Consider the following 14,466-nt stretch of genomic DNA (forward strand, 5'->3'; position numbering starts at 1 on the left):
CTTGGTAGGGCGTTTGCAATGCCCTGGATTTGAAGTTCAGCAACACATACGACAAACCAAGAGGGCCATCCCTTAGAAGCAACCACAAGCTGTTTGTGCAGCAGTGCAGGCTCTCTCTCTCTGCCACTTCCTGTGTGTTTGGGGCTGGCTGTGTGGAGAGAAGAGAGGAGGGACTACCTGTTTATTTCCCTAGCTTTAAACCCGATTTGCATCAGCCTGGGCTCAAAAGACCTAAATAAATAAGTAGCATTAAAATAGAATGTGGGATCTAGAAACCTCGGATCTGTTTTTTTTTTTTTTTAATCTCTAAAAATATCAGTTGACTTAAAAAAAAAAAAAAATACCGTCGCTCCAACAAACTACCAGAAAGCCCACCACCTCTGTGGCCGCCAGCGACCACTGCCCATTGCGTGGGCTGTCTTCTGCTGAGCCAGCGCCTCTCTTTATTCAACCTTGAACTCCCCATTTTATCTTACGAGCGTCTTCAAGATTAATCTTGTTTTTCACTAGATGCCCTTGGTACAAAAATTCACGTTTGTAGATCAGAAAAAGGGTGAGAATTCCTTTTACTCTGACTTTTCGGTCTCTCTCAGGGCAGGGTGGGACTGGGGTAGCAAGTGGCGAAGCCCAAGCCTCAACCCTGTGTCCTCTTCCTCTCCCCCCACCCCCTCCACGCCAGCCCAGGTTGCTAGGGACCACCCCCTTCCCGGCTGCGGTGAGAGAGGGCTGCTGCGCGCAGTGCGCAGACTCCCCGCTGCAGCGGGCGTGGTCCGCGGAGGCCCCGCCTCCTCTTTCCTCCCGCCCCTATTCAGCTGCTTCAGCAGAAGCTGGGGCCCCGCCGAGGTCGCTGCGGCCGCCAGAGTAAGATCGGGGTCTATTAGTAAGGGGGAGGGCTGGGGTGCGGGGGTGTGGGGAGTGGGAGGCTGCGACGGCCCTGGGCTGTGAGTCTCAGGCGTCTGTCAGGTAGATCTACCTGGGCATAGGCAGACGCTTCACCTGGTACATTCCGTGAGTCATCCCACGGCTGAGAAGAGCCAGGCACAGAGATTCGGGGCGCCATGGGCCCCCAGCTAGAAATGTCTTTTTTGGAATTACCTAGATTCGAGTTCAGCATGGAATAGAAAGGGGTGCTGATGGGAAAGAACGTGGGTGCTAATGACGGACAAGCTGGAGGCTTTGAAAGGCGCAGGATGATGGCACTAGAGTGAGGGGGAAAAAAATACAGGCTTTGGACCTTCAGGGATTTCAACATCCCCGATGACCAGCGACCAGCTTCCTCCTTTTGGGGTGACGGTCACAGGGCCAAGGCCCCCCCGTGATCTTTGGAGAAGAGGATTTTGATGGATCTCATAAGCCCAAGAGCGTGCACTTTCTGAGATCCCCCTGAAAGCCCAGACTGCCTCACACGGTGCCTGCTTTTTGTTTCTACCCCCTCTCCCCCCTACCCCACCCCCGTTTCCAGCCCCTGACACACCCACCTTGCCGCCTCGGCTCTGAAGTCTCCCAGCTGCCAGGCAATATGAAGCCTAAACTGATGTACCAGGAGGTAGGAGAATGGGATGCCTAGCGGGGAGGGCTGGGTGTTTTGAAGGGTACGAGACCCACCAAGCCATCCTGTTACTCCATTCCCCCATCATCCCTTCCTGATCCCACAGCTGAAGGTCCCTGTTGAGGAGCCTGCGGGAGAGCTGCCCGTGAATGAAATCGAGGCATGGAAGGCAGCAGAGAAGGTAAGCTGCTCCCCTAGAACTTTCTCAGAGACTGCTGCGGTGACCAGGCTTGTTTCAGTTGACAGCTTCCCGTTCCCTCCCCACAGAAAGCCCGCTGGGTCCTGCTGGTCCTTATCCTGGCGGTGGTGGGCTTCGGTGCCCTGATGACTCAGCTGTTTTTATGGGAATACGGGGACTTGCATCTGTTTGGACCCAACCAGCGGCCAGCCCCCTGCTATGACCCCTGCGAGTAAGTAGAAGGAGCTGGAGAGCTGGATGGGAGGGGTCCTGCCAGCCCAGGGACTTCAGCCTGCAAGAGCACATGCGCTTTCGTGCTCCCTGTGCTATCTATGATGAGGAGGTTGTGTGTGCCCACGTCCATGCCCACTCTCCCCTCCTTGCTGTTTCCATGGCAGCCACAGCGTCATCGTTCTTTATACAGGTCTGTGAACACATGGGCACAGTGTTCTCCCATCTACATCTGTGGCTACACACACATCCCTCCCACACCTCTAGACAGACCAGTCACACACACACACACACACACACACACCAGACTTCCATCCACATCTGGGGACCAGCAGAGCTTTTCTGTCCCAACCTGTCATCTCTGGCCCTCAATGGCTGACAGATGTCCTCCATACTTTCAGAGCGGTGCTGGTAGAGAGCATTCCTGAGGGTCTGGAGTTCCCCAACGCCACCACGAGCAACCCCTCCACTAGCCAGACCTGGTTGGGCCTCCTTGCCAGTGCTCACAGCAGTTTGGACATCGCATCCTTCTACTGGACCCTCACCAACAATGACACCCACACGCAAGAGCCTTCTGCCCAGCAGGTACCCAGAAGCCTCCCTTCCCACCCAGCCCCCACCATCTGTCAACTGGCTGTGGGAGTGGTGGCCATGGAGAGGGAATGGGAGGGGGTTCCTACCACCCTAGAGCCAGGTGGGAGTGTCTTACAGGCTAACTGGCCACAGATGTTTAGTAACCATTGTCTTCAGACAACCTTCTGAACCAAGGGTGGTGTTTCTGTGTCCTGGTTTTCTGGAGGCCTCTGAATGTCAAAGATCGACTTTGGTAATGATGGATTAGGCTTGTAGATGTCACCCTGAATCCAACACACAAAGAAGGAAAAAGTTCTAGCCCAGCCCAAGCCAGACTTCCACCTCCCTTGCTGTGTATGACCTGAGGAAAGGCCCCTCTCCTCCCAGACTTCCCTCACCTTAATCTGAAAATTGCAAGCAGGATACTGCTCTACTGCTGGCCTCCCATGAGGGTGCAGTGGGCTTAATCTGTGCAAACTTAGTCCAGTCCTAGAGGCGCTTTCTGATTGCTTACTATTAAGATATGATTGTTACAGACCAGGCAGTGGTGACGAATTCTTTTAATGCCAGCACTCGGGAGGCAGAGGCAGGCAGATCTCTGTGAGTTTGAGGCCAGCCTGGTCTACAGAGCGAGTTCCAGGACAGCTAGTGTACACAGGGAAACCCTGTCTGGAGAAAAAAAAAAAAAAAAAAAACAACAAAAAGACATGATTGTTAAGCCTGGCATGAGGGTGCTCATGTGGAATTCCAGCATTCTGGAAGCTGAGCCTTGAGGTGCATGCAGGCTGATTGTCCCTGTGACTCAGAGGCTGAGGTAGGAGAATCTCAAGTTTAAGTCCTGCTGTAGCTTCAAATCAAGTGGTCAGTCCACATAACCTAAGGAGACCCTCATGTTCAGCTAACATAGAAAAAGTGGGGGCTGGTAAGATGACTCAGCAGGTAAAATTGCTTCCCACACAGACCAGACAACCTGTGTTGAAGGGGAACACACACACACACACACACACACACATATACACACAATAATAAAATCTTTACAAAAAGGGGAATGCGTGTGTAAATCTGGAGTAGAGCCCTTGCCTGTTGTGTGCATGGCTCTGTGTTGCACCCCTAATACCACACACACAAAGAAATAAATATTGTCATCTCTGAGTCCCCTCATGTAAGAAGGTTAAAGTTCTTGTGGGGAAACCTGTGAGGGTGGTATCGGAGCATTGGCTGGCCCAGCCCCTCCACAGCTGTCTCCCACAGGGTGAAGAGATTCTCCAGCAGCTCCAGGCCCTGGCACCTCGAGGCGTAAAGGTTCGAATCGCTGTGAGCAAACCCAACGGGCCTCTGGCTGATCTGCAGTCCCTGCTACAGAGTGGTGAGTTGGTAACAGCAAGGGTGGCGGGCCCGGGGCTACCCAAGCTGGCCCCTGACTGCTGTCCCTGCTGTTGGTCACAGGTGCCCAGGTCCGCATGGTGGACATGCAGAAGCTGACCCATGGTGTCCTGCACACCAAGTTCTGGGTGGTGGATCAGACCCACTTTTACCTGGGCAGTGCCAACATGGACTGGCGCTCGCTGACTCAGGTCTGTGTGTGCCCTGCCCGCCTCGCCTCCTCCTGAACTTCCTTATACATCCCATGGTTCAGCCCTCAGCGGCCTCGTTCCTGCAGCGGCCTAGGGTTCCCTGCCAGTTCTGTTGGCAGCTGCCAGGACACGGAGCACTGGAGGTCCTTGTCCACTTACCTGGCCTTCATTGTACATCGCTTGTGTGTATTTGAAGCCCATCTCTGACCTGGGGGGTTCTGGGGGTACCAGGTAGGTTTCCTGGCTGTGCAATTCAGTGTGGAGCCTGGCCTATCGCCAGGTAGCTCACAGAGCTCAGGGGCAGGATGGGGAAGAAACAAAGGCTGGGTTGAGATGGCGGTACAAGCTGTGTCAGGGTGGGATGGGGGTGCGGGCAGAGGGTCATGATGGGGTGTGGGTACAAGCAAAGGTCAGGTCCAAACGGGGATCTAGGCGGAGGTTTGAGGTGGGGGTGGGGGGCAGGCAGGGGATCCAGCATGGGATGGAAGTACAGACAGGGTCAGGACAGGATGGGGTGCAGGCAGATAGAAGGTCTTATCTGATAGGATGGGAGGCACAGGCAGGAGCTCGGGTGAGGTTGGAAGGTGGCAAGGGCAGAATGGGGAAGTTGAGGCAGCGGTTCTAGGGTGGATGAGGAGGTACAGGCAGAGGCCGGGGCTGGACTAGAGGGAACACTGGCTATGGAAGTCTAAGGCGCACATCTGACCCAACCTGGGCTCTTAGGGAAGGACCCCCAAAGAAGGAGCTAGCTAGTCTGCCCGGAGCATCAGCAGCGACCAGCAGAGAGGGACTGAGTCAGGCAGTGATGGGAACAGAACTGGCGTGACTCTAACTCACCCCGCAGATACCTCCCTAGACCCCTAGTCTCACAGTCTCAGCAACTATGCAGGGACATGCTAAAGAGTCGTTCCTATGTGCCTGTCTTCGCTCCCAGTGGGGCCTGTTGGCAGCCCAGGGGAATGCCTGACACAGTCTGGGGAGCCTACACCTGAGACTGAGCCCGAGCTGGCTGGCATAGGGCCGAGGCAACAGGCGTGCAAAGTCTCAGGAAACATGCAGCTCACAGGACCTGATACTCCAGCACGGATCAGAATCTGAGGCAGGATGTTTGACAGTTCAGGGTTAGTAAGATCTCGTTCCAAAAAGATTTTGAAAAGGGCAGGGGATGGATCACAGTGGTAAAGAACCTGCCTAGAATCCCCCAGTGAGGGGCTGGGGGCGTGGCTCAGTGGTGGAGCTCCTGCCTGTTGTGTGTAAGGCCCTAGTTTCAATACCCAGTGCCACAGGAAATTAAAAACCCTGGGACTTTGCAATGACTGAATGTTTCCTCAAAATGTAAGTCAAGTTTCTAGCTATACATTTAAGTTCTAGAGTGTTAGCTCTTCAGAGTGGAGGTAAGGGAAAAGTGACAGAGGATGGCGTTGGCTGAGAGAGAACATGGCCACGCCCATCGTCTGTGAGCATCCGGATGCTCACTCCAGGCCAGCATCCCCAGGCTCGGCACTGCCCCTCCCACAGGTCAAGGAACTGGGAGTGGCCATGTACAACTGCAGCTGCCTCGCTCGGGACCTCACCAAGATTTTTGAGGCCTACTGGTTCCTAGGCCAGGCAGGAAGCTCCATCCCTTCTACCTGGCCGCGGCCCTTTGACACGCGCTACAATCAGGAGACGCCAATGGAGATCTGCCTCAATGGCACCCCGGCTCTGGCCTATCTGGCGGTAGGTTGTGGGAGATGGGTCGTCACGTGCCTCTGGTCACGTCACCACCTGCAGCCTCCATCGAGAACTGCCTAGTGACGGTTGGGGAGGGAGGTCTGGACTTTGCTCATGGTCAAAAGCTTGGGCTGTGTCTCAAGCTCCCTTGGCACTCGATTCATTTGGAAAACAGATATCCTGGCATTTCCAACCTCTGTGTGAGGTTTGGATTCAGAAACCCCAGGCCTTGATGATGTGTGAATCAGCCACGGGTAGCTCCTTCTGTTTATTCATTTACTTAGTTTGAGTCAGGGTCTTGTACAGCCCACTCTGGTCTTGAATTATATACCCGAGGTTGGCCTTGAACAACTTTGGCAGGGGCGTGGGGTTTTGTTTCTGAGACAGGCTCTCACTATGTATGTGTGCCTAGCTTGGAGCTCACAGAAATCCATCTGCCTTTGTCATCTGAGTGCTGAGTTTGAAAGCACTCTATTTTTTTTTTCAAGATGTATTTTAGTGACCAAGCATGTTGGCGCACACCTTTAATCCTAGCACTCAGGAAGCAGAGGCAGGAAGATCTCTGTAAGTTCTAGACCAGGCCAGCAGGGCTATATAATGTGACCCCTATCTCATAATTTAAAAGAAAAAAGATAGTGATTGGGAAGGACACCCTCTCGCCTCCATACATACATGTTTGGGCATGTGCGCACACACAATACATGGTATACTTCCTTATTGTCTCCTTTTTTTTTTCCCCAAAAAAAGGGTTTTTCTGTGTAGCCCTGCCTGTTCTAGAACTCACTCAGTAGACCAGGCTGGCCTCAAACTCCCAGAGATCCACCTGCCTCTGCCTCCCAAGTGCTGGGATTAAAGATGTGCGCCACCACTGCCCAGCTTTTTTTTTTTTTCATACGTATTTGTGTATGTCTGTGTGTGTAGGTATGTGCACATTAGTGAGGATGGCCCATGGAGGCCATAGGCATTGGCTTTCCCTGAAGCGGAAGTTACAGGGGTCTGTAAGCTGCCCTGTGTGGGTGCTGGGAGCTGAATTCCAATCCTCTGCATGAACAGGACGCACACTCTTAACCACTGAGCCAGAGACCCTCCCGCCTTCTTTTTTTTTTTGTCTTTTTGTTTGTTTGTTTGTTTGTTTCTTGAGGCTAGGTCAGATAATCTTGGGAGTCCATACTTAGCTGAGGCTAGCCCTGAGCTTCTAACACTCCCACTTCTGCTTCCCAGATGCCAGCATCACAAGAGTGCCCCCTCTCCTTCTCTGGGGACAGGTCCCTGTAGCCCAAGCTTACACCCTACTCTTGACCTCCCGCCTCAGTGTCTGAGTGATGCATCGTAGGTGAATTTCCCACCATCTGCGCTGAGTCTTTTGAGGGGTGTTTACTGAGCTTGATAGCCCAAACACTACTGATTTTAGCTATTGGTACAATTTTCAGTTGAGGAAGGCAGCTTGGGGCTCCCTGTGTTTCCCCTTGGCCATCAAGGCCAAAGTCATGGCAGAGGGTCATGAATCATGGATGCAGGCAAACATGATCTTTGGTGCCCTCTGCATAGTCTTCCATAGAGATAAATACTTCCTTCTTCCACGGCCACTTCTACTTTTAGAGTTGCAGTTTCCTTGGGACCCGAGCAAAGGGCCTGTGGTGACCCCTGACCCACGAAGAGTTGCCTGGTCAGGGCTCAATGTGACAGAACAGAGCCAAGATCTCCAAATCACTGTCTCGAAAAACCAAAAACAAACCAAAAGAGTTCTCAAATCAGCTGCCTGGAGGTGTCACTAAAACCCTGTCCCTAGTGAGGCGAAGTGGCATCTACCCATAATTCTAGCACCAGGGAGAGTGGAGGCAGGAGGATCAGGTGTTCAAAGTCATTCTGGCTTCTTAGTAAATTATAGACCAATTGGACTACATGAGATCCTGCCTCCAATAAAACCAACTAACCAAGCCAGGCGGTGGTGGTGCACGCCTTTAGTCCCAGCACTCAGGAGGCAGAGGCAGGCGGAACTATGTGAGTTCGAGACCAGCGTGGTCTACAAGAGCTAGTTCCAGGACAGGCTCCAAAGCCACAGAGAAACCCTGTGTCGAACATAAGGAGCTAAGGAGATGGCTCAGTGGGTAAAGTGTTTGCTATAGAGGCCTGAGAACCTGAGTTTAAGTTCCCAGAACTCACAGAAAGCACGGCATAGCAATGCACACCTTTGGCCCCTGGACCCCAGGAGGTATGGTAAGAGCAAGTGGCTTCTTACCCTTTCTGAGCCTGCTCCCTCGCCTGCAAAACACATGGCAGCTACCCTTGCCTTCGTGGGTGCTTTTTAGTCAGCTCCATAGTGCCCGGCTCATTGTAAATTGTCTTGGGGTCCACTGTGACGCTGCCCCTAGCAGGACACGTGTACTGACTGTCCCCTCACTCACAGAGTGCACCTCCACCACTGTGTCCCAGCGGCCGAACCCCAGACCTGAAGGCTCTACTCAACGTGGTGGACAACGCCCGGAGCTTCATCTACATTGCGGTTATGAACTACCTGCCCACCATGGAGTTCTCCCATCCACGAAGGTATGCTGGGTGGGGACAGGGCTCAGAATGGGGAACCCCTGTGAGAGGAGGGCTGAGAAGGCTCCAAGAGCAAGCAGGAAGCCCCGGCCGGAGAGTGGTTATGAGGGGAATTAAACAAGGGTTGTAGCTCAGTGACAGAGCTCATTTAACATGCGAGAGGCCCCAGGCTCATCCCTAGTGTCACCAAGAAAGGGTGGGGCAGGGGATGATTGAGTTTGGGGTCAGAAGATAAGATGGAGAGCTTGGAAGAAGGCAAGAGTGAGTGAGGCCCACATGGATCCCCAGCACTTCAAATAAAAGTCACATTTGACAGCACGCATCTTTTACCCAGCATGGGGACAGAAAGACAGGTGATCCCTAAGGCTCACAGGCAGGCCACCCTAGCTAATTGGGGTGTTCCACGGTCAGCAAGAGACCCTGTCTAAAAGAGTAAGGTGGACCACTGGAGAGGTCGCTCCGCAGTTAAGAGCGCTTGCTGCTCAGTTCTGTGCACAGTGCCTCTATTGTCCCTAACACCCGTGTCAAGTGCTCACAGTTGTCTAATTCCACTGAGTTCTCTCTCTCTCCCTCTCCCTCTCACACACCCCGTCTCTCCCCTCTCTGTCACACACACACACACACACACACACACACACACACACACACACACACGAGATAAGAGGAGTTCAGGCATGGAGGTGATGTCTGTAATCTCATCCTTTAGAAGGAAGGCGGAGGTGGGAAGATGGAGACCAGCCTTAGCTACAGACTGAAACTGTCTCAAAACAAAAAATGGGAGATGAGCTTTGGGTACCAAATGGTAGCCAGGAGCGGGAGGTGAGAAATGTGAGAGTATAGGAACAGGGCTTGGGAACCCCAAAGCCAGCGGTGGAGTCTAGAGCTTCAACTGCCTCTTCTAGGGTGGTACACACATACACACACACTCACTCACACACACTCACACACACAGACACACTCACACACATACACACACACTCACACACAGACACACTCACACACACAGACACACACACTCACAGATACACACTCACACACAGACACACTCACACATATACACACTCACAGACACACACACTCACACACAGACACACTCACACATATTCACACACACACTCTCACACACAGACACACTCACACATATACACACACACTCACAGACACACTCACAAACAGACACACACACTCACAGACACACACTCACACACAGACACACTCACACATACACACTCACACAGACACACTCTCACACAGACACACTCTCACATATACACACACATTCACAGACACACACTCACACACACAGACACACTCACACATATACACACTCACACACAGACACACTCACACATATACACACATACTCACAGACACACACTCACACACACAGACACACTCACACACACAGACACACACACTCACAGACACACAGACACACTCACACACAGTCACACACACAGACACACACACAGACACACTCACACACACAGACACACACACTCACAGACACATAGACACACTCACACACAGAGTCACACACACAGACACACACACTCACAGACACACACACAGACACACACTCAAACACAGACACACACTCTCACACACAGACACACACTCACACTCACAGACACACACTCACACAGACACACTCTCACACACAGACACACACTCACACTCACAGACACACACTCAAACACAGACACACACTCTCACACACAGACACACACTCACACTCACAGACACACACTCACACAGACACACTCTCACACACAGACACACACTCACACTCACAGACACACACATACACACACAGACACACACTCACACTCTCACACACAGACACTCACACTCACAGACACACACTCACACAGACACACACACTCACAGACACACAGACACACTCTCACACACAGACTCACACACAGACACACTCACACACACATAGACACACACTCACACACAGACACACTCACACAGACACACTCACACACACAGACACACACACACAGACACACACTCACACTCACAGACACACACTCACACAGACACACAAACACACACATACACACACAGACACACACACTCACAGACACACACTCACAGACACACACTCACACTCACAGACACACACTCACACAGACACACAAACACACACATACACACACAGACACACTCTCACACACAGACACACACACTCACAGACACACACTCACACAGACACACACACTCACAGACACACAGACACACTCTCACACACAGACTCACACACAGACATACTCACACACACATAGACACACTCACACACAGACACACTCACACACAGACACACTCACACACAGACACACTCTCACACTCACAGACACACAGACACACTCACACACAGAGTCACACACAGATACACTCACACACACAGAGACACACACACAGACACACTCACACACAGACACACAGACACACTCACAAACATATACACACTCACACACACAGACAGATACACACTCACACACACAGACACACTCACACACAGACACACACTCACACACACAGACACACACACGAAGGCCAAGCACCTACACATAAAACAAAGATGAATGTGTCTGCGCATCTGCTGGGGCTGGAGAGACGGCCAGCAGTAGGCGCTCTCACTGCGCTTTCAGAGGACCCTAGTTTGGTTCGCAGCACACATATCAAGTGGTTCACGGCCATCTGTAACTCCAGCCCTGGGTGGTCTGATGCCTTTAGCTTCTACGGCCTTTGATACCCACATGCTCACATTACATGCAGACACAGTTAAAACAATACTAGATTCTTAAAAATAAAAAGTAAGTAGGGGCTGGAGAGATGGCTCATAAGAGCTGCTCTTCCAGAGGCCCTGAGTTCAATTCCCCCACAACCACATGGCTCACAGCCATCTATCATGAGCTCTAGCGCCCTCTTCTGGCACACAGGCAGAACACTATACATAATAAATCTTTTTTTAAAAACCAGTAAGTTCATCTTTTTAAAAATTAGAAAGGAAAACCCAGGTGGTGGTGGTCCACACCTTTAATCACAGCACTTAGGAGCAGAGGCAGGTGGATCTCTGTGAGTTTGAGGCCTGCCTGGTCTACAGAGCAAGTTCCAGGACAGCCAGGACTACACAGAGAAACCCTGTTTATAACAAAAAAAAAATTTAAAAAGAAAAACCCCACTCTGCTGTACCTCAGGTTCTGGCCAGCCATTGATGACGGGCTGCGACGGGCTGCCTATGAGCGAGGCGTCAAAGTGCGCTTGCTCGTCAGCTGCTGGGGGCACTCTGAGCCGTCCATGAGGTCCTTCCTGCTCTCCCTGGCTGCTCTTCGTGACAACCACACCCACTCTGACATCCAGGTGGTAAGAACCCAGCCCAGACCACCCCTTCCCCTTTCCCACTGTGCACGGTCCTGGGGACACAGCCCACCCGAACCACAAGGATAACCCAGAGTGTACAGCCACGAGGGGGAGACTATGCATCATGGCTGGTCGGCATCTGGAGAGTGTAGACAGAGCTCCATTACTGAGGTGGGAAGTCACAGGGAGAGGGGCAGGGCTGGGTGAGGCAGACGCAGAGAAAACACCTGCTATACGCTGGCACTCAAGACTTTCCGACAGGCTGTGGCTATGGGTTCATCTCTAGTGTTGTTCTTTCGTTACAGTTATAAGAATGAAAGGGGGGAGATCCCCAGTGCGTGGGGTCCCAAGGTAAGGGACCACGTGGGAGAGCATAGCAGGTTCCATAGCAGGTGAGGGTGGCCGAGGTGGAGGGACTAACACGCCAGGCACCAGGCAGATAGAGCTTGAATGAGGAGTTTAATTAGAAAGGGGAGTGAGGGGGAAGGAAAGAGACAGAGACACTGGGAACAGAAGAGGAGAGGGGGGGAGGGGAGGAGAAGGTAGCTGGTGGCCAGCTGAAAGCAGGAGAGAGAGAGAGAGAGAGAGCATAAGTGGGCAGGGGTCTGACTTTTAAGGGGGTCCTTTGCACCTGCCTGCAGACTAGAACTCATGGAACTCTGGGCTGACCAGAGTACTGCCTGAGTGCATTCTGCCAGGTGACAGAGGCAGGCCAGCGTAATGCCTGAATCCTTACATCTAGGACCTCATAAACCAGGGCTGAGCCCACACACTTGCGATCCCAGCACCTAGGAGGTAGAGGCAAAACATCGGGAGTTCAAGGTTATCCTTGGCTATGTAGTGAATTCAGGCCAATCTGGGCGATGCAGTGAGGCTTGGTCTAAAAGCCAGGCGCAGAGGAGGAATGACAGTCTGTGGAGCTAGAGAGATGCTCTCTAGCTAAGAGAACCTGCTGCTCTTCCAAAGGACCGGATCTCAGCTCCCAGCATCCTGAGTCCGGTAGCTCACAACAACCTGTAACTCCAGCTCCAAGGAATCCTATGTCCCTGTGTGTGGGCACTAGCAAACACACACACACACACACACACACACACACACACACACACACACATACATTTAAAAATCTTTAAAATAGAAGGGAGAGAGAGACAAAGCCAAGACAGATTTTTCTCTAGAAAAAGGGACATCAGAGATGAGGCTTCAGGGTGGATGGAGAGCCCCTGTAGGTCCACATCCCCGCCCCCGCCCCCGCCTCAGCTGGTGTTTACTGAGGACCAGCTGCACTGGGCCCTATTTTGGTCCAAAGTTCTGCCCCACCCCAGAGGAGCTGCCACATGCCTTTCGGGGACACCACTTACATGCCTCCCCCGCCCTCCCGGAGCTGTTCGCAGCACCCCGACTTGCACCTTGCTCCCCTCCCCTCCAGAAACTGTTTGTGGTCCCTGCTGATGAAGCCCAGGCTCGAATCCCCTACGCCCGCGTTAACCACAACAAGTACATGGTGACTGAACGTGCTACGTACATTGGTGAGTGTCCCCAGGCCATGAACATTACCGAAGAAGGGAGGGCCTGGGCACTAGCCCTGCCCACTCCATCAGACCCTTACTCTACCCTTTTCCTCAGGAACCTCCAACTGGTCTGGGAGCTACTTCACAGAGACCGCAGGCACCTCCCTGCTGGTGACACAGAATGGGCACGGTGGCCTGCGCAGCCAGCTGGAAGATGTTTTCCTGAGAGACTGGAATTCCCTATACAGCCATGATCTCGACACCTCAGCGGACAGCGTGGGCAATGCCTGTCGCCTGCTTTGAGGTCCCGCCCAATGCGTAGGCCAAAGCTTTCCAGGGCCCCTTGGACTCAACTCTGGGTCCTGGTTTTTGTCCCCAAGCCCTTGCTTCTGTCTGCCCCATTGTGGCTTCACAATTTCCTCCACTACACCCCTGCCTCTACCTCCACGTCTGCTGGCCTGACACTCTGGGCCCTGGGAACCTAGCAGAGCTAGGGGAGGATCAGGCCCCAAAGGAGTGGGGGTGCATGCTGGGCCCAGACCTTTGGCCTACCCCCTCAAAGGGGCCAAGACTATGATAAGTAAATATTATCTGTACAGCCTGTACTTAACTTCGTGGCGTGAGATGGGATGTTGGTTAGGGGACAGGTGGCATGGATTCTGATGGAGACTTCTCAGCATGTAAAGCACACAAGGCTGGCGTGGGCTGGGCATGCTGTATGTGACCACACTGGCAGGCATGGGCTGAGCAATGCATATGGCAAGCATGTATTGTCCTGAGCATGTTCCAGAACAATGTGGGAGGAACTACTGCTAAATCCTATTGTGTATGGGCAGGGGGTGGGGTGGGGGGGGGCAGAGGCAGACACACAGATCTGACCAGAGCATGTTCTAGGCAGGTCTGAATTCATTCCCACCAGGGTGTTTATACTTAGTATGTCCTGAACGTGAGTGAGCGAGCATGCCCATCACAAATACAGAGAACTAGTCAGTGGTGCTTGCACACTCAAATGGACATTTGTGTCCAGCACAGACCATCCTGAGGGTAGATTCCCCAAAGGGGCCAAGTCCTTGGCTGTTTTGTTTTGGTTTTTTTAGTTTTGAGACAAGGTCTCATAATAAGCTCAGACTGGTCTTGAACTTGTAATGCTCCTCCTGCCTCAGTCTCTCGAGTGCTTGGAATTACGAACCTACTCCACCATGCCAGGTTTAAGTTAGTTTATTT

The 14,466-nt window shown here is 52.5% G+C and overlaps 1 protein-coding gene across 1 annotated transcript; it reads left to right on the top strand.

Annotated features, from left to right (window-relative positions):
• The first annotated feature begins 1,430 nt into the window (after nucleotides 1–1,430).
• On the top strand, nucleotides 1,431–13,847 carry Pld3 (phospholipase D family member 3). The gene is made up of 11 exons (XM_051206986.1): nucleotides 1,431–1,546; nucleotides 1,656–1,730; nucleotides 1,817–1,959; nucleotides 2,360–2,543; nucleotides 3,783–3,897; nucleotides 3,978–4,105; nucleotides 5,624–5,824; nucleotides 8,226–8,365; nucleotides 11,572–11,737; nucleotides 13,161–13,260; nucleotides 13,358–13,847. Exons 1-11 carry the CDS (start codon nucleotides 1,520–1,522, stop codon nucleotides 13,543–13,545), a joined length of 1,467 nt encoding a protein of 488 aa, XP_051062943.1. The 5' UTR covers nucleotides 1,431–1,519; the 3' UTR covers nucleotides 13,546–13,847.
• The last annotated feature ends 619 nt before the right edge of the window (nucleotides 13,848–14,466 follow it).

This window comes from Phodopus roborovskii, unplaced genomic scaffold (assembly GCF_943737965.1).
Source record: "Phodopus roborovskii unplaced genomic scaffold, PHOROB, whole genome shotgun sequence".
NCBI classification, from domain to species: Eukaryota; Metazoa; Chordata; class Mammalia; order Rodentia; family Cricetidae; genus Phodopus; species Phodopus roborovskii.

Coding starts and splice junctions, on each gene's coding strand:
- Pld3 (XM_051206986.1), top strand. CDS start 1,520: ATGAAGCCTAAACTGATGTACCAGGAG. Junction 1,547..1,655: donor CTAAACTGATGTACCAGGAG/GTAGGAGAATGG, acceptor CTGATCCCACAG/CTGAAGGTCCCTGTTGAGGA. Junction 8,366..11,571: donor GAGTTCTCCCATCCACGAAG/GTATGCTGGGTG, acceptor GCTGTACCTCAG/GTTCTGGCCAGCCATTGATG.